This window comes from Vulpes lagopus, chromosome 5 (assembly GCF_018345385.1).
Source record: "Vulpes lagopus strain Blue_001 chromosome 5, ASM1834538v1, whole genome shotgun sequence".
In the NCBI taxonomy this organism is placed as follows: Eukaryota; Metazoa; Chordata; class Mammalia; order Carnivora; family Canidae; genus Vulpes; species Vulpes lagopus.
This window is the reverse complement of record NC_054828.1, coordinates 25,354,717-25,378,821: the sequence shown is the minus strand read 5'-3', so window position 1 is coordinate 25,378,821 and position 24,105 is coordinate 25,354,717. Positions and strand designations below refer to the sequence as shown.

General features: G+C 46.2%; 1 protein-coding gene across 1 annotated transcript in view; it reads right to left on the bottom strand.

The window, feature by feature from the left end:
• Positions 1-24,105, bottom strand: part of RFX8 (regulatory factor X8) — a 63,110-nt gene that overhangs the window by 5,233 nt on the left and 33,772 nt on the right. Inside the window, 10 exon segments of the mRNA XM_041757037.1 lie at positions 815-1,131; positions 3,327-3,441; positions 6,467-6,561; positions 8,696-8,852; positions 10,380-10,438; positions 13,042-13,192; positions 13,995-14,108; positions 16,418-16,495; positions 17,073-17,183; positions 21,573-21,636. Of these exon segments, the coding sequence (XP_041612971.1) occupies positions 815-1,131; positions 3,327-3,441; positions 6,467-6,561; positions 8,696-8,852; positions 10,380-10,438; positions 13,042-13,192; positions 13,995-14,108; positions 16,418-16,495; positions 17,073-17,183; positions 21,573-21,636 (1,261 nt within the window).

Here is a 24,105-nt window from a genome sequence, read left to right as displayed (position 1 = left end):
CCAAATCTTCCATACCTCTAAGTGTGCCAGGTACCTATCTATGCACCACAAACTTGAGCTGACTAGTGATCAACAGATAAGCTACTATAATCACCTCTGGCAAAATCTCCCAAAGCAAAGATAAATCTAGAATTGTGTATCATTGTTTGGACAAAGTGATCTTTATGGGTTTCTTTTTCTTTCTTTTTTTTTTCTTTATGGGTTTCCTAACCATATGATAGTGTTAGGAGTTAGCTGACCAGGTGGGTAGTCAGGGCCAGGGTCCCCAACAAGAAAATAGGGAGTCAGGACAGCTAAAATAAAACAGCATTGACAATCTGCTTTGCAGGCCTTGCAGAGAACTAACTCAGTCCCTAACTGCAAAATGTCCTAAAACAAAACAATTAACCACAAAGCATTTGTCAATATCACGGGCAAGGGGCAGTGAAGACTTAAGCCCCCAGATGTCAACAAAACAAGACCATCAGCACATGGACATTAACCAAATGGGTAGACAGATAAGTAACCAAAGCCCTGACTGGCATGACTCAGCATACCTTGACTGTTTAAGAAAGTTCTGCAAAAGAGCTCATAAAAACCCTTAAACTTAGAAATTCCGAGGGTAACCCACTCAGGCTCCCCTCCCTCTAGGGGAGCTTTATACTCTTGCCCAATAAACTTTGCTTTGCAGCCCACCACTCTTCATCTGGTCTACCTCTTCATTCTCCGAAGTGGCATGACCAAGAACCTGGGCACTAATGGGACAAAAATCCTATAACAATGGTTCTTGCTTCCTTTGCAAAGACTGCAGAAGCCAGGGCCCCTGTATCTGTACCTTATTGCCTGTGTCAGTGTCCACCAGGAAGCCCAGGACCCTGAGAACCACACTGCTCACACCCACAGGATATCGGCTCTGGCCCATGTGTTTCAGGGTCACCCGGTGTGGATCCACACTTGGGCTGTCATACTCCTGAGTTGGTGAAGAATCTGGAGGGTGGAAAGGTGCCTGGTCTGGCTGGACAAGAGACTGGTCATCTGGTAGCATTTCCTTGAAATTTCCCACGTCGTCATCCTCCTCTTCCTCTTCTATGCGTGACTGAAGTATATGAGTTACAAATTCCAAAAGCAGCAAATGAAACAGATGCCAGGAGCCTACATTGAAATAACAACCCCCAAATGAATAATTAGATAGGCAGATGGACAAATAAACAGATCATTGTGGAATTACCAACTTTTCTGGAGCTTTTAACTCCTGTGTATGGGGCCCTTCTCAGTCCTTTAGCAGATCCTTGCGGGGGGGTGGGGGGTGGGTCTTGGGCAGGCATTCCATACCCGTGAACCCCAGCAAGGCGACTTTTGGACAGAAAGCACAGACAGCTAGATAGCCTGAGCCATGAAAGGGAACTTAAAACCCATCTAGTATAAGCAAATCCTACAGAGAAAGAGGTGCTATTCCCAGAGCTGGGGAATGCGCCCCTCAGCACACAAGGCACACAGCTGGCACACAGCACACAAGGGACAGGCTGGGAGAAGCCGTGGAGGCAGTTTGGAGGAGGCCAGCTGGCGTTGGGAGGCAGGAAATGCAGCCTCGCCTTTCCCCTGTTGCAGTCTGTGGGGTGCCTGTCCTGGGCGGGGGTGGGGGGGGGGGAGTGGGAAGGGAAGCTGGCTGACATTCTCTCCTGCCCACCCGCCTGCAAGGGCTGCCATCAGGGACATCATGTGGGGAAGACAGGAGGGCCTGCGACTCAGCTGAGTGCTCCAAATCCCAAGGTCTTTGGTCTTCCAGGAAAGAAGGATAATTAATGTTCAGCTGAAAAGCAGGGAGGGGCGGGGGGGGGGAGGGGGGCCTGGCTTATTGCTATCATTAAAAGATACTTTTTTTAATGAAGGGAAAACCGTGGCTCTCTACAGATATAAAATAAACCTGCATCAAAGATCTTATGTAAGTCGTTTATTAAAGAGGAATTAATAAAATGTTGCAATTGGTTCAAAGGAGAATTCAAAGCACTAAACATATATAGACAGTGAAGAATTCACACAAAGATGCCCAACAGATCTGTCCTCAGGGCAGTAATTAATAGCATCCACCTGACACAACTAGTTTGCATTTCCCTGGAGGAGAATCATTTGCATTGTTATTGATATAATTTAGAGAGTTACAAAATAACTCAAACACAATGAAAGGTGGAGATAGCTCAGAAGTGTGTGCTGAACCTTTCATCTTTTTCAAAACCTTTTGTCCATTTCAAGCAAACTTTTGTCGATTTCAAAGCCTTATACAGAGTTTGTTTTTCCTTGATGGATCTGGGTGGGATGGGATGATCTGACCTGGTCTGGAATGAGCCTGACCAGCAACCCCTGGCCTATTTAACTATGTAAAGAGAAGAGACCAATGCAAACACTTTTCTTGGATGTCCTACGGGGGTTGTGTCGGGGGAGGGGACAAGAGCTTCAGGGCTGGGTTTCTTTCTGTGATTGCGCTCCATCACTTTGCTCCGGGAGAGCATTAGCATAAAGCAGAGTCATTTTGGACTTCATCAAAGGGGAGAGTCTCATTACCAATGGGTGTCACCTACATGGAAGCTTACAGCAGCCACTCTCGATCGAGTTCCAGAGTAAAACTGGGAAAACAGGGCCACAATAGGTTTCACCTACCTGGCGTGAGGGCATCCGGCAGCTCTCTGGAGCCAGGAGTCTTCACCCTGCAAGCTCACAGGGTGGAGACTTTATCCTCTCACTGCAATGCCCCGGAAGGTGCCTGGGACTTTGTAGGGACACAATAAATGTCCACGGGAATAAACGATCCTTTCCATGAGGCTGGAAGGCTCAGGGGTGAACTGCCCTTGCTACCGCTCTCCTATGCGGCATCTTTGCCACAGATGCAGTGGAGGTGACCTTCCCAGAGAAAGACCACCTCTTTGACCAGAAAGTTTGCAGTGGATGATTGCTTCACTCTTTCCAATATCTGCATACAATGATGACTGTATCGACTATTATTCATGAAATTTAAATATGGGTGCCCCAAGGAACCCATGTTCCTTTCCATCTCCATCAGCTCCCTGGGTGCTTTTCTGAACACACTCACTCCAGCACACAATTCAAAAACAGAAACAAGGAGAAGTTTTGTCTGCATCCGACCAGGATGGAATGGGAATGGGAAGCATGCTGTTTGATGGGCTATCATGTTGCCATTAAAAAAACGATTATTAGGGTTTTTGTGTCTATGTTGTATTTTACATACACAGGTGAAAAGAAAAGAAGGTGACTGGATTCTATGTGAAACACAGAAAATGCTTATGCCCTAATAGCAGTTTTCAATACAAACTGTTTGGTATTCTTGGACTTACCGAAACTCTCTCTGTGGCAGAGGGTCATGGCTTTGCTCACCGCAGTGAGAAGGAAATTCCATCGTAGCTGGAAGCTGGCGGCCAATTGGACAAACTCTTCTTTGTTTCTGCTTGGCTATTACATTTTTGTGAGGGGGAAAAAAAATGCTGGGGTTTATGACCAAGTCAAGAAGATCATGTGCGCACAGCTGCCCTGCACAGATGCTCCCAGGTGGCCGAGCGGAGGAGGAAGAAATGGTCAGGCTGGGACGGGGGCAGAGGCACACTGGCCTGTTTCTGGTCTCCGGCATCTCCTGTGGAGATGATTCCAGGCCAGAACCCTTTGAAGTCGGTGGAGAGTAGAAAGGTGGGAAATTGGCCTACATTTGTTTTGTTTTGTTTTCATCCCACACGATTGTTTGAAGGCCTCACCTGCGGGGCGCACAGAGAAGGGTTGCAGGAGCGGCCTCGCGGATGCCATCGGGAGAGCTGGAGGCTCTTGCACACCTGCCAAGGCCCGTGGGGTTGGGGGGGCGGCACAGAATCCCTTAATGATGAAGGTAATTTGGAAAGCACAGAGCTGGCCGCAGCGCCGCGTGCACGGCTGAGCCGGGAGGGTCCCGCGCGGGCGGCCAGCGAGGGGCAGCCTGGGCAGCCGGTACCCGCGAGACGCCTCCACGCGCGGGCTGCGCAGCTTCCCCCGGGCTGAGGCTCGCCGTGGGCCGCGGGATCTGTGGCTCCGCGCCTGGGAGTGAACGCCCCGAAGCCGTCCCGGGTCTCCCGGGCCCTGGGGACCACCGGCCGCTGGCCCGCAGGCTGGGGGAGCAGCCGAGGGAATGCCCTCTGCTCTAACCCTAACCTCCCCCTCCGCCGCCCTCGCCCCGGCCCCCGGGCCGGTGCTTCTGACCACCCAAAGCCGGCCTCCCAGGACCAGCCCCGCTCTTTAACTTTAAACTTTAAGGTTTTAAAAGCATCGAGAGGGCAGCCTGGGTGGCTCAGCGGTTTAGCGCCGCCTTCAGCCCAGGGCGTGATCCTGGAGACCCGGGATGGAGTCTCACATCGGGCTCCCTGCTTCTCCCTCTGTCTGTGTCTCTCTCTCTCTCTCTCTGTGTCTCTCATAAATAAATAAAATCTTAAAAAAATAAAAGCAATAGGGAAAGTAGCCCTGGGTGACCAGCTCTCTGCACGAACCTTCAGACTCCAGGGGGAAACCGTGAACGCCCTGGGGTGTCCCTCTGGTGCTCTGCTCGCCACCCCACTGACACTTCAGGTTCCCATGTCCCGAAGCTGCTCCCGGCCTGACCCCACAGGAGCTGGGGGGAAGGGACCCGAGCCCCGGCGACTGTCCCCGGTGCTAGCCGGCTGCCAGATGCTAGCCGCTGAAGCCGTGAGTCATCTCCGGCAGGCCTCGGGGCTTACATCCTAACAGTCTGAGTATTTTACTGACACTAGTCTGTTTTTTATCAGCCAGGCTGTTGTACAAAAACAAGCCCTTGGAAGGCACGGTTACAAAATACACCATTTTTCTAACATGCCTCATTTGTGAAGGGTGAAGATACGGGGGCGGAGTCCGGGGAAATCCAGCGGGTCCTGCCCCAACACAGGGCGAGCCTCTGGGGCTGCCCCCAGGCGGGGGTGGGGGGCATCAGTGGTCTCAGACACAACTTGGTTGAAGTCAGAGGTGGCGTGAATACTCAAAACAAGGGACAGAGGCTTGAGGGCTTCTATGGAGGAAACTTTCCAATGAATACATGTCTCCACAGCAACGCAACCCTAGACACATGCTTACCACTGTTACAAATAAGCTTTGCCAAAGCCCAATGAGGAGGAATAAAAGCCATACAGAATCTGGAGTGATTATCACCCAGAAGCAAAGAATGGGGACAGACCCCTGCCAAGGATTGGGACTGACTTTCAAGCCCCTTCCTGAAAAGTTTTGTGGTTCATCTCTCTCTATGAGGCGTGTGACCCCACGGCTGCCCGCAGTCTTTGTGGCCTTAGGTCTTTTCTGCGCCCTCTCTCTTCAATGGGCATCCAGACAAGATCAGGCAGGGCAGGAAGCGGGAGAGAAAGAAATGTGACTGAGGCTTAACAGAGAAAGCCCAAAGTCGAGTTTCTGGTCCAGGCCCTCCAAGTCTTTGCTTTCTGTTCCAGAGACATCTGCTTCTTCTTCAGGAAATATGTCCTCCATTTTTCCATATGCTCCTTCTGCTCATGCCCGTCTCATGTGGGCTGTTCCCTTTCAGAATATTGTTTTAATCCTATTCACCTCCCACATCTTGTTTAAATCCCACCTCCCTCATCAAGGCCTTTCCGAAGGGCCCCAGCCTTCAGAGGATAATGCCTCAAGGTGGGGCGGCCTTGTGCTACCTTGTTTGGGTCTAAGTTTTAATGCATTGCCCCCAGCTCCTCGCCCACCACCCACTGTGGGCCACCGGGGCAAGGGTGCTGTGGCTTTCTCTGGTGGTACTCTCAGCTCTTACAGTGTGGCTGCTGAGGCAGAAGAGGAGGACAAGCAAGCCAAAATAAAGCCCTATTCAAGTAACACCCAAGTTTCAAGCTGACCAGAAGGACCAAACTCATCTGTATCCAAAACAATATGTCTTTGATTTTATGAAATCAAGCCTGACACTCTACTGGGATAGTTCTGCAGAGTACCCAGACCTGCACCATTCTCCCCAAATAGACAAAACCCCCCCTTTTTTTCCCTAGACACTCTTGCTTGGTGTACACATCACTCATCCATGCTCATCTGCACACACATGCTCACTTGCACACACCCTTGCATACACATGCTCACCTCCACACACATGCTCAGCCACCCTCACACACACTCACCTACGTACTCATGCTCACCCCCACACACATGCTTATTCACTGTCACCCAACTCACCTGTATATATGTGCTCACTTGTACACACACCCGAGGCTATACATGCTTACCCACAAACACACGCCTGCGTGTGCCAGCCTCTGATTCCTGTCTTGCTACAGGAGTCAGACACTACTTCCCTATTCTTAATATATGCACCAGCCTTGATACATTTCTAGCCAGAGAAAATTCTTTCATTTCATCAAGCCATGGGCACTGGTGCTAAAACATAGTTAGAATGAGCAACAGCCCCTTCTTCCCTTAAAAAAAAAAAATCATGGTTTTGTACCTGAAGAACAAATGTTTGGAGATTTGAATACAGACAATTCAGGAATACACTGAGATCTGTGGATGTCCCCAGCAAAGCAATCAAACTGCTTAAACCTGTAAACAGAAGAAACAAAAAGACCGTGAGCCAAGTAGCAGGATTTTACTGGAGGTATTTGTATACTAGGTAACCTGGGCACAACACTGGACCTGCAGTTCAAAGGAATTCCCTGGGGCCTCACACTGCTTTTGAACACAAAGGATGAATTCTAAAGCTGTATTTGTCACTTCTGCGGTCAGCTGGTTCAGAGTTACAAGGTCTTGCCTCTTAGGAACCACCTCTGTCGCTTGTTGAAATAGAAAAAAAAATATTTTGAAATAATAACCACACCTTGTAATTATACAGAACCTGGCTACAGATGAGCTCATTGCATGATATAGACATGAGCTCACCTCCCCTTGCTGTTTTCACAAAAGGGGTAGTTTATTCATGTCCTTTAAGCCAATGGTGGACCTCAAAGCTGCTGAAGGATGTGCCTTGCCTGGGGTTACAGGCTCAGTGAGTACAGACCTGAAGGGTGGAGCCCAAGCATTTGTGATGTTGGCACTTGGGTCCTCCACCTTCTCGGGCAACATTGAGCAAAGAATAGCCTTTGGCTCTCCCACCTTTTTGCATGCAGCTCTCTGTACCAAGCAGAGTTTAGAAAACCAAGTAGGTTGCTGAGGCTGGCCAGGCCTCATCTGGAAGATCCTGCAGGGATACCTCAAGCATTTGCCTGCTAGGTGTCAGCAGTGGGTACCAGAATACTGTCTCCTTGCTGGCTCTGTGCCCCCTTGGAAGTTCTTTTATTCACAAGAGCGCCAGCAGGAGCACAGGAGCCCTGGGCAGGCATCTGGGGAGAGGCCTCATACCCTCCTGGGGCTCCCTGGGCTCTGGCTGGGGGCAAGAGCAGGGTTTGAGCAATCACCTGGAGTTTGGGGAAGAACCATAAGCCTGGGAGGGGGGCCCTTTGGGCTCCTACTAATGAGCATGACTTATCCATATCTCTGAAGCTTTGCTAGGTTAGGCATTTACCTTCTCGTTCCTGGTTTGGGAGGGGAGGAGCTGGGATTTGGGACAGGGCAACAGGGGCAGAGGAGACCAGCCAACAAGTATGGACCTATTTAAATATTTTAATAACTGGTACAATCCTACCAAAGTCGGCCCTACTTCAAGGTTAAAGAAAGAGGCCAGGATAATTTGTGGTTCATTTATCTACTACTGAATCCCTGTATTCATCTAGTTATGAAGTATGGAAGTATTACCATGTGCCGACACATGAATGAGCCACAGCTGACACCTGAAGAAGCCCACAGGTTCTGGGGAGGCAGCTCTATGCACTGTTAAGTGTATCAGGACAGGGCCAGGTGCAGGGGGGAGTGAGGCCATCGTGGTGGAGCATTGGGAACAGGCACGAATGGAGCAGGGCCCTCTTAGCCCCCTCCTGGCAACTCTCATCCAAAGGCCTAGAGATTCGCCCATCGTCTGGGGAGGAGGTCATGCACCTTCTGTAGCTCTCCTCCTGAATCAGCATCCAGTTTCTCCCCACTGAGTGAGGACAGCTCCTTCTCTCACTTTGCTTCTGGGAGATGGAACCGGGCTGTCAGGCAGCTTGCTGAGCCTTTGTGGAAGGGAGATTTTTTTTTCCCCTTGAAAAATAATTACAACTATCAAATAGCAAAGGGCAGGAATATCGGCCTGCTTAATATCACTTGTTTGGAAAGCAGAGGAATACGGTAAGAGCACCACGGCTAAACTTGTTCAAAAGAATACTTGGTGATGCTAACAATAGTGAGAGCAGAAGCTGGCCAGGCCGGGAGCTAACTGAATCCAATTCAGACAAAGGTCAAAAAAAAAAAAAAAAAAGACACTGCTGAATCTGCATGTGCGAGATCGACGTGGAAACGTTTTTTCCAAAGGAGACACTCCAGATTGATTTTTTTTCCAGAAAGAAATACCGGGAAGCAATAACCAAACTCATCTGTCCATCCATCCAACATTCGTGTATCAGCACTGCTGGCAGACCCAGGGGGAGGCCCCGGAGCACGTTCCCTATGGTGCTCCTCACCCCTGCAAGACGAGATGTGGGAGCAGATAAATCATACCAAAGAGTAAAGTAGGTTCTACCTCTATTAAGAGTTCATAAACTACTCATGGCCACGCCAGCCCCAAATAGACCCCACATGCTTTAAGCCGCAGGAGGAAGATTACATTTCATCTCCGTGTGCATCTCCAGGTCAACCGAGCTACTCGGGGTACTGGGCAGGGCTTTCTTAGAGAGGTCCAGAGTGCCTTGATCGATGATGGCATGCAGATCTGACTTCAAAATGTGGACTCTTCTGTTATTTTCCAGTAGCATTCTCATAGTCTAAAGATAATGGAGAAGCGTAATACTTCATTAAGTCTTGTCCTTTGACTTTTGCCTAATCCCCCTCTCCAAATGACCATTTTTTAAATTTTAACTTTTATTTTTTGAGGAGAAAGACAAGTGGATTTGGGTATTATCCTTTAAAACTGAATCCTAAATGACAATTGAAATGTTTGAATTGCACACATTCTAGAACAGCCTGTCTGAAAAATCACCATTTGGAGTGCTTCCGCTCAGAGGCAGATGTGGTCAGGGCTCTCGGGGCTCTGTGGCTTTTCTTCCCCCGATTCTTATTCTCTGCACCCCATTCCATGAACCTGAACTACTCTAGAGAGGAGCACAAAGGCTCTGCCTGAAGTTCTCCAAGGAGAGTGTGGTGCTGCAGACATGACTTGACCTAATCCAGACGGTGGCTGTGGGCCCCCAGACACTGTCTCTGTCCTTCCCTCTTGGAGGTTTGGGCCATGAATTCAGCTGCTGGGAGCTGATTTCCTCAGCCGTCCAACAGGGGCAACCCAATTCCTTACACTTCTAGAGTCCATCCAGACTCTAGATGGGGTGGGTCATCCTCACACCAGCCTGATGGCAGTGGGTCATCCTCACACCAGCCTGAGGAGCAGACACTAGAGCCACCTCCTCCATCTGATAGGGGAGGACCCCGAGGGCCCCTGGGTGTGAGTAAAATTTTCCAAGCAGCAGTGTTCAGAAAGAGAAGATTTGCCACTTGGGCTGGGGTTGGGATGGAGGCCTTGCTGTGGGGCCGTCACCGGTTGACCAAACAGAAATGAGAAAGTGCTGGAGAATGGGATGGGCTGCAAGCACATAGGCAGGAAACAACCCCAAGAAATGTGAAGACAAGAGGGAGTTTTGTGCTGGGGGGGAAGAGGTGGGTAAGTGGAGGGCCCAGCAGAGCTCCTGCCGAGCCCGGATTGGTTTGGAACAGAGCAGCAGTCTAAGTGCTGTCCTGATCTAGTGTCACAGGATTTCAGAACAGGCGGCTGAGGGGCCAAATGCGGGCATTATATAACCTTTCTTTCAGCCCTTCTCTGCCTTCCTCTAACACTGAAGCTACATAAATAACCCAGGAGGGGAAAGGTCAGAGCTGAGAGACCTGGAGGCCCAGACACCCGGAGTCCATGGGGCCACGCACAGGGTGAAGGGCTCTGTCTGGCTGTCCCAGGCTCTGTTACGATGCCCCTTCACCTCTGCCACTGGCTGGCCCTGGTCAGCACTTCTGTGGGGTCCTCCTCTGGAACTTTAGAATGTTGACCTGCTTTTGCTTTTTCTCCTGCAGGGAGAACGCTTCTCAGGAGGGGAGCAGGAGCATTGGCTTCTAGCTGAGTTTGGGGTGCACTGTGCCTTCCCATCAGTAGCCACAAGGTCCTCCTGTCTGCCTCTGCCCTCTGCATGGATGGACACAGCCTCCCTGCAAAGGGAGCTACCCCTGCTCTCAGGGGAGGCCGGCAGCTTTCACTTTTTACTGCAGGAAACAGCTTCATTCCCTCCTTCCTGCGGGCTGAAGCCTACCTTTGCCATGTTGGAAAGGTATGTCTTTCTTCTTAGTCTCTTGACAAACACAGTAACTTCTGTTGAGAACAATACACATGGCCATTATTGACACTGTGGGGACGAGGACATGGCACAGACACGAGGCACACACGTTTGTCTAGGCAGGTACAGCCGCCTGAACTGCCCTCCACACAGGGAGGCTTGGTCTTCCCATGGCCCACTGACCCTTTCCCGAATGGCCAGGAGGTGCTGGCGGGGGCCACTTGACTACAACACTGCTCCCCCCACCCCTCCGTACCAGGAGGTGATGTACTCCCAGCATCTGACGTGCCTGCTCAAAGGAGTTTAGGACTTTTGCCCAGGAAGCTTGAGTTCCCCCAATTTTGTCTTCTCTACAGTGCTCCCCTCCAAAACTCACCCAAGGAGGGGCTCCTGGGGGGCTCAGTCGGTTAAGGGGCTGACTCTTGGTTTCAGCTCAGGTCATGATCTCAGGGTGTTGGGATCGAGCAGTGCATCAGACTCTGTGCTCAGCAGGGAGACTGCTCAGGATTCTCTTTCTCCCTCTGTGCTTCCCCCAGCTCTCTCTCTCAAATAAATAAATAAATCTTAAAAAAAAAAAAAAAAGATCCAAGAAAAGGAAAGGGTGAAATGAGGAAACAAAGGGAGTGTGTGCATGTATTCATCTGGCAAATATTTATGAGGGACACTGGCGCAGTGTGTGCTCCATAAATGTGTGCGGGGTATTCGCTGGATTGTTGGACAAAGGAGGGCAGCCTCAACTCTCTAGGGAGGGCCTCACCTTCTGAGGATGGGTCACCAGATGTGCACACGCCTTCCTCAGAACAGGCTAAGTGCCCCCCTGTCCTGAGGAAGAAGGAAGGAAGGGGGAGGGAGGTACAGAGGGAAGGGAGAGGCCTGTTTGGAAAAAGATGTCAGGTGTGGCTCCACTTAGAATGTGCAAGGTAGGAGTTAGGGAGGGGTGAGGGCTTGGCAGGGGAGGGAGGCAGGGGTTGAGGATGGGTTTGGCAGACTAGGCAGAGACAGGAGCAGGAATGTGTACCTTTTTGGAGACAACCCGTGTTGTGTTGCTGGGGAGCACCCATGGGAGGACTCCCTGGAGGCTGGGGGCAAAGATGAAGCCAGAGGCCAAGCTGTAAATGACTCTGCCTAGTGAGTGAAGGTGCATGGACTATCCAGGCAGCAGAGGTCATGGAAGGTTTCATGAGTCAGAGCATTGTGTAGAAGGATCACGGTGCATAGAGGGAAGTGTGACAGAGCGGGCGATGCTGGAGGTGGGGGTGTGGACGATCAATGAGGAAGCTCTGAGGCAGCTTGGGGGAGGGCCAGAGGGAGACTGGGCTTGAGTGCTGAAGTCACCATAGGAAAGCTGGAGCAGGGCTTTGTCTCCTCACTTGACCCTCTGCCACAGCAAGTTTCAGACCTCATGTTCCCTGCAATGCCCCCTCTCTGCCAGTCCTTGGCTGGCAGTCTCACAGCTCAGGGCCCCTGCCCGGCCATGGAGCACTTCCAGGGGTCCCGCAGGATGGAGATTCCCCTGTGAGTGCTGAACACAGCAAAGGGTGCAGGCTGGTGGGTTACAATGAGATATGGTGCTGTTCCAGGAGACAGCAAACAGTATGCTAAGTCAGCCCGGAGCAAGCTGGCACAGGAAGACAAGGGCCTGGGTAGGGAGGGCATTGGAGGTAGCTATGGGTGGTAGAGGGCAGGAGGGAGAAAAGAGGTATTTCCAGGACCATAAAGCATGTCACACACACAAGGGTGAGTGCTGGCATTGTGAGCCATTGTAGGCCTTGAGTGGACAAGCAGCCTGGGGGCAGTAGTATTCAGAGACTACCACCTGGCAGTAGGATGGAAGGGAACGTGTTCTAGAAGGTGAGTGAGGAGACTGAGACCACCAAAGTGTGAATGCCTCAGTGGCCCAAGAGGTGTGAATAAGTTAAGGACGTGGGAAGAATTTCTTTCTTTCTTTTTTACCCTAAAGATTTTATTTATTTATTCATGAGAGACACAGAAAGAGAAGCAGAGACATGGGCGGGGGTGGGAGGCGGGGAAGCAGGCTCCATGCAGGGAGCCGGATGTGGGACTCGATCCCAGGACCCCAGGAACACACTCTGAGCCAAAGGCAGACACACAACCACTGAGCCACCCAGGTGTCCCAAGGGAGGAATTTCTAAGGAGGGAGTGATGTTCTTTGAAGACTTGCTGGGCGGCCACACAGAGCACAAAGAGGCAGAAGACTCTTCGAGCCAGAACCCTGTTCAGTCCTGCTCACATGGCCCCTGAGCCCAAAGGCTGCCCTCAGGGGAATGCTCTGAGAAGGCACACATCAGCCACCAGCTGGACGCACTGCCAGTTTCTCTCCTGCCTGGACCATAGTCAGTGGCACCTTTTCTGTACCTCTAACTAATAACCCTGTGGGCCTGTCAAAAATCTACGTTAGTATTTATGAGGGGCAGTCCATGAAAGGGTGTGGATGGATCAGCACAAGGACCCAACACCCTAAAGAAAATGCCAGCAGATCCGAACCGGTCAGGCCTTGCGGACTGCAGTTTAGCACAGGATGGGAAGAGTTACCCAACAGCTGGAGTGACCTGTCTCAGTTTGAAAGTTAGATACTTCACCTGCTCTCACCGAATTTCTTTCTTTCATTGAAACCTACCTTTGAGTTTGGAGATCTGTACAAGGGCTGGAAAACCTTCCAAAGCATTAAGTAACCACAGCTTAAATTTCTTACTGAATAACCGGACAGATTTCAGGTACTGAATAGATACATCTTCCAAAAAGTCATGAAGGAGAATGTCCTCAATGCCCTACAACAGAATTGTCAAGGTGTGGTGACTGCAGGCCAAGATAGGCATTCTCTAGCTGCAAGTGGCCACAGTCACACATGCCACAAACTCAGAGAGAAAGCTACCAGCAGCCCTAGCCACTGCTCATGGTGCAGGGTATTTAGCCAGAATGGGATTTTTTTCAAAGATCTTAAAATATTGACAATTGGTTGAAAATTTGAAGAGATACTATTTTAGCCAGTAGTAGGTGGATCAAACCCAAATATACAAGGGTTGAACCCAGCCTCCAGTTTTCAACCCTTGTGTTCAAAACTTCGAGGCACTAGATTATTTCTAAAAAATAGTCTAAAAAATAAGTAAGAGGTAAAGGTTCATGACCAGCTTGAGGAGAACCACAGAAATTCTATATAACAGATTCCCAAGTAACAATAATCACTTTAGAGATAGAGCATTAAACAAACCCAACAAGAACCATATGTATATTCCAAAGCAATAATTCCAATTACTCATTTTTAAAGGCTTCTTTTGTTGAAATTACCAGAGAAAGAAGTTTGACTCAGTGCAGGGTTCACTAATCACTGGAACCATAGGTTACCATGTGTATTGGCTTTTTCGTTATATGAGGTAACTCTCGCTGAATTTAAAAAGAAAAGCTGAGTTTTAGGGAAAGATCAAAATGCTCTGTCAACACCATGATTTACTTCTTAGAGGGCCTGAAGTCCACAGAGACTGCAGAACAGAATCGCTGCAGTTCTAACCCTAGCATTTGGTATCAGTTTCTGGAAAGGACACAAACCAGCAAGGCCAGTAAATGTCATCCTACCTTGTACAGCTGCACATCATAGTATTTAAAGAGCTGGCACACATCGGGCAATGACATAAGCATGACTGTGTCTTGCTGCAGAGATTTCCAGAAGGAAGTGAGCAAGTCCTCCACCTGATGAGGGAATAGAACATACCTCCAAGTGATCCCCTCTTGTATACCTAATCAGCCCTAAATGATAATAATGGGATGGATTTCAGTCCAGTTAATGTAAAGCTCGGCCTATGAACTTTTCCAAGCTGTGTTTTAGAAGTGTTCTGCCCAGCAATCCATCAGTGAGCAACTGCCAGGTGAATGGGATAATGTGGAACATGGTTTTTCATGAAGTTTTCTGGAAGGAAGGCTGTTTCTGACCACAAGGGGGCTCCTTTTGATTGTAATAGGATGAGCCACAGGGCATAGACCACAGTTTAAAATAAATGTTCATTGATTGATTGACTCCCTCAATTATTTGTCAGCTCAGAAGGATGTGTAACAGTATGTAATCAAAGAGGTCCCCTAGAGAAGTTAGAAGTCACCTAAGGACCGTGTGAGCAAAAGGGCACCTGTATCATTCTCATAGGAGCCTTCTTTAAAGACTACAAAAGGTAGACACCTTTTGTTGTGGAACAAAATGGTAGCTTCCTTACTTTTTTTTTATGTTTGTCCATGTTGACTCTTCAGACTCTATTATTGAACCAGGTGGCCAATCTGAGATGCCAACTGAGAAAAACTCTTGCCTTTTTGGGATTTTTGCAGGCTCAAATATTTTGCAGCATTGAAACCCTGAAGTGAGGACCCAACAATGACTCCAGGCAAGGAACTATTCCTGTATATAGGCTGTCAAGGAAGTTCTGGCCAACTCTCAACATACCTGATGATGAGGCTGTGATTTGGAATCCTATTATTGGGGCATTAATTTTAGATAAGTCATCTCCAAATGACTCATAGATACTGAACAAAAAATACAATAATGAGATGAGCAGGATTATTTAATTCTTTTACTGTCAGGTTGGTAACTTTGGAGCATGGCTCTTTGAGGTTGGTGGGTCTGAATGAGGTAGCAATCACAGGCTCATCTCTGATGACTCCCTCATCACCTTTGTCCAAAGTCATCCAATCCTGCTGCATCTGGTTCAGAAATATTTCTCCAATTTGTCCATCTTTCTCTCTGATGTCATTGTCACTGCTCCAGATTGGACACCACCTCATATACCACTATGACAAAGCCTCCTGAATGCTCTCTGCTCCAATATGGCAATCTTGCATCATTGCTCCCCCACCTCCTTCTCAATCAGAATTCTTCACAGGGCACGAGGCCCTTTCTAGCACCAGACTATTTCCCCACATCCCCTCTGGTTCTCTTCTTAAGAGATATTAATTTAGTCATAGTGACCTTTCTGCTGTGTCATGCCTGTGAACATCTTTCTGCTTTTGCCTACACCATTGGTTCTACCTGGAACCCCTTTCCTACCGCACTTTTAAGAGTATTTGAACCTTTGCTTTTCTACTGCAATCAACAGTATCACGGATTCCCCTTGGGAGACTCTTCGGCCATCTTTGTTACTCTTCCTCCTGGCACCCACAACAATCTAATCAAGTTGTCATTCTTGAACTTGCCATATTGTATCATATTTATTGACTTATATTCCTCTTTTAGTACCTGACTATAAGCTTCTTGAGGCTTATGGAGAATACCTTCCTAGTTCTAGAAATGGCACTAGTCAAGTGTAAGAATTAGGTTAATGTTTGATGAGAAAATAAAGGAAAAGAGTATATTAGATATTTAATGTGGATGGATATTTCTAAAATTTCATTGGTAGAATAGGGGCCATCCTGAAGACATCTTGGTCTCCACTATAATGCTTTACACTGAATAAATACTAAATGAACTCACGCTAAATGAATATTATCACCATACTTAAAGTACTTAGAACACTAGGCATCAGAAAAGCTTTCATTTAAATGTGTGCCCAGGAATTTCTACTTCAAAGGATAAAATTCAGAATGGTTAAAAGATTTGTTTGTGTTTCCCACAGCCATTTCTAGAATAAAACCCAATCATTACAACACAGATGACCCTGCTTCAAACTCTTGCTTCTTTTTAGTTAGTATGTATCAATAAAATGGCTCTTTAGCATTACTGAAAATTCTAAGGTGGACAGTGTTACCAATATTTTATTCAAAATCAGCAGGAATTAGATCTTTAAAAATAGCTGAATTATATTTGAAGCATAAGGCTATATTCGCACCTTGGAAAATTTCCAAATGATTAAAACTGAATAAAAATATCACCTCAGATATCTCCTCAGTATCCATAAATAGCTGACTTCTAAGCACTACAGTGCAATGAATTACCACTTGATACCCCTTCAGGGGGTCTTTTCAAGTGAAAGGATTAATAATGAGCCATAAATACTTGTATTTTATAGATAAAACCCTACCCTCTCAAATTTTTGGTTCCTCACGTTTTGTAGAATGTCTTGGCAATAGTTGTAGTAGTCATCAGCAAGAAAGGCCATCTAGGAAGGATATGGAAAATAATTTCAGGTGACTTCAAGAATGAACTGATCCTTAAAGGCCTCTTTAAGCCCTTTAGAAACTGCTGCTTATATTGCGATGTTGCAATTCTGATATGACAGTAGCTGAGCTCTTCCAGTGTTTATTTTTGGGTAGCAATACATACATATTATTGGCCTAACATCAATATAGCTTCAGTTTTGATGTCATAACTCCAGGGTATGTACCACCCACTAAAGAGGCCACCAATCTCTGACATCTCTCTCCCTAAACCCCAATTTCCCCCTCCATATTCCCCAGTCCCAATTTCTAGAAAATCTGCCTATTTATTCTCTGCTCTGTCACTCTAGATGACAAAGTGGTCTCAGGTAGAGCCTTTCTATATAGGATGTGAGGTGAAGACCTGCATTTCCTAACTGCCACCAAACCCAGGAGGGAACATTGGTGCTCATGAGTCTGGGGAGAAGGCAAATGTTACTCCATTTGGTTCAAATGATCATAAGCAAAATAAGAAGACATTTACTCCTCTAAGCATCAAAAAGCATGAAAAGTTAGTTTCTCCCGAGTGTGCAAGCCTACCATTTTGTAGGAATACTTCTTTGCCAGTTCTTGTTCCCAGAATGGACATCTCCTGAATTCAGACAAAGGGGATCCAACTGGGTCTGTCTTTATCGGTGAATGATTTTCACACTAGAAACCATTTACACATGGATTATCTCTTTAAAATAAAATGGATTTTCTTTCATATAAGCCATGTAATAATCACATTGCTACTACAGGTTAATGTTCTATGTAAACTTTATCCACACCTCTGGACATATTATTGATCCTAGCAACTTTTCCCCCTTATTTCATTCCAAGTGATATTAACCTTCCCCTATGTTCCATAAACTATGGTCATCAGGAAGCAGTTAGGACTGAATATATTACTCAAATGTATCACTCTTGTGGTCATGTATTACAAGTGCTGTATAGCAACATGGGATGAAAATATTATCTATGAATAATTTAATACCACAAATACATTTATAAAATCTTTGTCTATGTACCTGTCCCTCCTTGAAATAAAACCATATCCTGCTAGGTCATGATGCCTGTATTATAAAAAGGATGAGTTGTATCAGAAATCTTAGGGCCTAACTACCATGGAAAACGAAGAGCACAGACTTCAGAAGGACAAATCACAGAATGGCAAAACATTCCATCAAGGAAAAAAAAGGCAACATCGCAGAAAGCAAATCCAACATTCCTTCCTGCTGTCCCCTTTGAGCAAGGGAAGGCATGATCCCTCCTGATTGATTGAAGGACCTTGATTTTTTTAAAATTTTTTATTTATTTATGATAGTCACAGAGAGAGAGAGAGAGAGGCAGAGACACAGGCAGAGGGAGAAGCAGGCTCCTGTCAGGGAGCCCAACGTGGGATTCGATCCCGGGTCTCCAGAATTGCGCCCTGGGCCAAAGGCAGGCGCCAAACCTCTGCGCCACCCAGGGATCCCAGGACCTTGATTTTTTTTTTTTTTTTAGGACCTTGATTTTTTTTTTTTTTTTAGGACCTTGATTTTTATCTTAAATGACTTCTTCAAGATTTTTCAGAACAACTTTTGAATAATTTCCATGTCAATAGAGTAGGATGAAGTCATTTCTAGGAGTTGGAAATTGAGCTGGCTACATTGGATTGCAACACATGTGAAAGTTTTCCTCTTCATTCTCCAACCCAATGGTTTGCTCTGTGACAGTACAGTTGCAAGATCAGTATTTCACCCTTAGATCATATCCTCAGATCTTACATACTTAGAGCCTCACTGAGCTACTCACTTATATCTTGCTTAGTAGATTGTTTATGTGGGTTTGCAGTATGTTCCTGTCTACAAGTCATGTGAGGGAAGAGCAGCCTTCTGAACTGCCTGCCTCACCCTTATGGAGAGGAGTGGCACTCAGTGACCACCCCACTTGGGGCTTCCAGCTTCCTCCTTCTCTCATACTCTCCTGTTATCAACCCATATCACAGTGAGGATCAGTGGAGCTTCAGGGTCATGGCCAACAGTCTTCTCAGTGTCCTAAAATCTTTACTATTTAACTCTTCGTGGTCCTGAACCCCTTTGAGATCTGATGAAAGCAACTGACCCTTTCCCTGGAGCCATGCACACTATGCACTTGATACTGTGAAGTGCCAAGTTGAAATTCCCCTTGTAGATATTTTTGGAATAAATAGAGGTGTGGGTGTCTAAATACATAAAGTAGTTGCACAGAAAGGTGACAGCTCAAAGGATGTCATTTCCTATGGGTGTTTGGTTTCTACTGGGTTTGCACTGGGTACTATTCAATTCCCATTTCTCTCACTTTGGAACACTGGCTTTATTTGGAGTCATGGATGGACAGCCCTTGTAGTACATGGGTGTGGGTCATCAAGAAGGATGGAGCTATTTCATGGAGTTCACTGGTGTGGCCATCCATCTTCTATTAGAGAAGCACTAAGGAATACCAGCATTGGGCTAGCTTCTCCTACCTTCCACATTTTACCCTAACTATATCCGTTTTCTGTAGAGCACACCTTGAACTCCTGTGTTCATCAATGCTCCTGAGGCTGATGTTACTATGATCAAAGCCCGTGTTTCTCAAGTGTGGTCCTGATACCATGCAAATCAGAATCCCTGGGAGCGCTTGGGGTTCATATCCCGAGGGCCCTAGTAGATCAGATGAAGGCAGAAATCTGTCATTTTAATCAGCCTCCCAAGGGAGCCTTACACATGCTCAAGTTAAGAATCGCAGTTCCAGGCAGACTGTTCTTTGTCTCGCTGCAGAAATTGCTACATTTCAACATGGCAAATATATCACAGTTCTACCTGTTTAATGTACTATGTACTATCGTAGCAAAGTACTATTGTAGTAACGTAAGGAAATGTAAAAGTAATCAATTACTAAAAAATAACAAAAAGCAAAGTTGTGTGTTCCTGGAGTTCATCCTTTCCAGGCTCTTCCTGTGAAAAGAACTGATCTTTCAAAAAAAATTTTGTTTTAAAACCACAAATTGAAATCTTTTCCTTACAACATAAACAATCAGAAATCTAACGTGGAAGTATGTTACAGAATCATTGAAGTCAGAATTTCTGCAGGAGAAGGCATTCAGGAAAGAATCAGAGGAATTCTCATTCTGGAGAAATAATTCAGCAAAATGACAAAGAAAAAAGTGAGAAATTCTATTTAGATTTTCAAATATCTATTCAAACAACTATTTATTTTTTAAAAATATTTTTAAATTTATTCATGAGAGATAAGCAGAAAGGCAGAGACATAGGCAGAGGGAGAAGCAGGCTCCCCATGGGGAGCTTGATGTGGGACTCCATCCCTGGACCCCGGGATCATGACCCTAGCCAAAAGCAGACCCTCAACCACTGAGCCATCTAGGTTCCCCCAAACATCTATTTAGATGTCAAATGCAGTTTGGGATTTTCAACAGTTCCAAAAAAAAGTCATTGTAATCTTCAGCAAGTGCATACTGTGTGTCATACCCTAGAGATACAATGGGAGACCTTTCTAGTCAATATCGATCCTCTAGGCATTGTCTGCCTTCCCTATCAATTCTCCTGGATGCCATTGGTCCTTCCTGCATCCTTGACAACACTCATGCCTCTGTTATCACTCCCAAAGCAAACATAACCTGTCATTCTTCTTCTAAAGATGCCTCAATGGTGGCCTATAGTCTCCACCAGTCTTCACTATAGGCGAAATGTAAATTCCTTGGCCTGACATTGACAAGCTATCTACCATCTGACCCCACAGAGTCAGAGTGCAGAGAGAGCAGTAACAAAGTCTACTGCCCACTCACCTCCCAGCATGAATGCAAAGTACACCCTCAACATGAATGCCTCCTAAAGAAGATCCAAGTGATCCCTCCAGTCTCAGCTTAAGGAGGTGTGTGGCAAGCAGAATAATGGCCAAAGATGTCCACATCCCAATCCCCAGAACCTTAGATGGTGAGAGGGACTCTGCACATGTGATTAAGGATGTTGAGATGGGGAGATTATCTGGATCATCTAGGCAGTCCCAATGTAATCACAAGGGTTCTTAACAGCAGGGAACCCTTTGCAGCTGCAAAGAGCCAGAGGGATGGCAGTATGAGAAAGACTCAGCCTGCCTTTGCTGGGTTTGAAGACTGGTGAAGGGGGTTATGAGCCAAGGAACATGGGCAGCCTCAAAAGTTAGAAAAGACAAAAGAACATGGATTTTTCCCCCACACCCCCCAGAAAGACTGTAGCCAGCACTTTGATCTTAGTCTGGTGAGAACCATGTCACACTGTGACTTCTAGAACTATAAGAAAATAAGTTTGTGTTTTAAATCACTACATTTGTGCTAATTTGTTATAGGAGCAATAGGAAACAAACACAGGCCACCTCTTCCATGAGGCCTTCCCTAATCACTCTGGCCCACTACAATCTTTCTCTTACAATCCCACTTTGGACTTCCCAATCCACCTACAGCCTACCCTGCCCATATCACAGCACACCAGTTATTTCATGTCTATCTTATTTCCCCAAAAATGAAACTGTATTCTATTCAAGTATAGAGCATATGTTTTTACTCTTCTTTCATACCTCATTCAGTCCTCAAGAGTGTTGGCCACAAAAAAAAAGGTTTTTTATAAACTCATCCATTCAATGACACCGATCCACAAGACAGTATCAAAGTACTACCACGTCATCTCAGACAACTTAAGTAAAATTCAACTCATGATGTCATAGATTAGCTATGAATAATTCTGGTGTCCTAATTCAAAGAGCTATAATTGTAATATGGAGATGCTTTCACACAAATTGATTGCTAACAACCTATACATCCTTAATTATAGCAAAAGAAACACAAACAGCTGATGTGCAGTGAACAGTATACTCCTTGAGGACATCTGTCCCAGCACAGTGTGTGGCACATTGTGGATAATCAACAACCCTGGCCAAATGGGTGAGTGTTTAAGGGTCACACATAATACGACCATCAAACACAGGAAAACAGTTGCATCTGATCAAGCAATTACTGACTATTGCAGGGTCTGTTATCGTAACTCTATTTTATTCCATACTCACTGTTCCTTTTTGTTGGATAATGCTGTTATAATTAGGAGATTTTTCAAAGGCAATGATGTCTCCACTGTGACAGAACAGATAACAGAGAAATAATTTTAGTAAGCCACCTGTTTCTGAGCGCAAGCATGAAGTGATTTTTTTTTTTTTTGCAGCAAGTTTACTTATATGGGGTATAACTTTTATTTCAAAACTCTCCTCCAAGTTTCTATACATGATTGGTGATTAGCACCTGCTTGGAGTCAAAAAAATCAATTTCTGTAACTGAGACTGCCATGTATTTCTTTTGAAGGGTTTATTCCCCCTTAGAAGTAAGGTTATGATGTCACCATGGGTAGAGCTTGCTCCTGAGAGAAAAGAAAAATCATTATGGAAACGAAGTTTTATACTTCCTGATTTGGGGCTTTTAAATTGACCAATTCAGAAATGATAATATCTTCTGAGTCGATGGATGTAGTAGGCACCTTCGCAGAACAAGGAAATGGAGGATAATGAGATACACATTGCATTTCCCCATGTCTCTTGGATTCATACCTTATAATGAAGACATTTGTGTGTCATGGAGAACAGATTCAGTCCTCTCCATGTGGTGTGGTACATTTTCCCTCTAATTCTGGGTATTTGAGAAACTGGGAGCCCAGAGATGACCCCCTTTGCACAGGAAATGTGTATTTGCTGGATGCCAGAGGAGGTAGCATCTCCTTCCCAGTTCCCCTACCGTCCTCAGAGCTGTGGAGGCTCTGTCCACTCCAACTCAATGCACATCATCACACCAGATTGTTTCAACTCTATGTAAACATACAAAGAAAAGAGGAAGGCAGTAGACTAGTTCTCTACATCTGGAAGCAAGGCGGTGGTCTTCAAGGTAGGATGGCCTGGGAGGAGGTCAGAGTCCAGGGGAGCAGGGGAGATGGAAGCCAATGGCTTTTATCTCACACAGGGAGAGACTACAGCCCCTTCCAGCCTCTCCAAAGCCCCAGAAGCTCCCTGCTGAAGGTTTCTGTGTCTCCAGTCTCCAACCCAACTTGTAGGAAACTGAGATTACTTGATACCCCTCTGATGAATGTTTCTACGTAATATTCTATTTCAAAACAGGGCAATAGATTAGGGTTTGGATACAAAACCACTAGAAAGCCACCCTCTTCACCTTCCATTAAGAGTTGTTATCACAACGGGAATTGTACTTTGGAGTGCTCAATGACAAGAGGGTTTCAGAACATGGGATCTGAACAGAATCTGGAGGAAAGATATATATTTGTCTTTCTCTACATAGCATGATGGATTGATGGATGGTGCAAGGAGAGCCACAGGTGAAGAATTTGAGATGTCTTGGAATTCTACTTGTCATATCCCAGTGGTCTCCCGGGTAGGTATGGACAATGATGGAGTTTCTCCAGGTAAAATATGTAAACAGCCCATTGCCACTCAGGTTCTGAGACAGTTCCTCAAGATCAACAAATAATAAATAAAACATTGGATAAAACCTAGAATGAAAGAAGACAGAGGAAGGGTGCCTGGATGGCTTAGTTGGTTGTGTCTGCCTTCAGCTCAGGTCATGATCCCCGGGTCCAGGGATTGAGCCCCACATCAGGCTCTCTGCTCAGTGGGGAGTCTGTTTCTCACTCTCCCTCTATCCTTTCCCCCTGCTTGTGTTCTCTCTCTTGCTCTCACAAATAAAAAATAAAAGATCTTAAAAAAAAAAAAAAAGGTCAGAAAGTTCACTGAGTAAATGGCTAATAGAAGAGGAATTTATATAAAAATACATAGTCATCAGCCTTAAAGAGATGTCCTAAAAATCACTTGTGAGGTCTCTTGTCAACTAAATTGGAAGGAAAAAATTTCTCTGTAATTCCATATTCTGTTAATATGCTACTACTAATATATTCTCTTTGGAAAAACGAATGCAAGATATTCATTCAAAATATGAGTGTATTCAGTGTCATCCATCCATCCATCCATCCACCCATCCATCCATTCATCCATCCATCCCTCATCAAATATTTACTGCATGCCTACTATATGTCAGGCACTGCACTAGGCTTTGGGGGATATAGCTATGATCATGGTAGAGAGGCTGTTCTTGCAGAGGTAACAGCCTATAGAGGATAAAAGATGTTACATAACTGCAAAGATACTGCATGGGAGTTAAGACAGTTGCAGTATGGGGTGTTAGGGGAACAAATGTCGGGGGGCCTGTGCTATCCCATTATTAGTCTACGTGCCTGTAAATTATCAGTTTGATAAGCTCAGGAGAGCTTCAGTTGTGATTAGTTAGCCCCCTTGGATGGTACTTATCTTAACACTGTACTTGGACAGCACTTACTAAACTCTTTTGATGATGACAGCAATCTTCCTGGGACATTCCTTTAGCTGCTTAGAAACAGGAATCTGGAAGCTAGAAGGTTTGATTTCTGACTTAAAGCAAGACAACGGGGATGCCTGGGTAGCTCAGCGGTTGAGCCAATGCCTTCAGTTCAGGGTGTGATCCTAGAGTCCTGGGATTGAGTCCTACATCGGGCTCCCTGCTTGGAGCCTG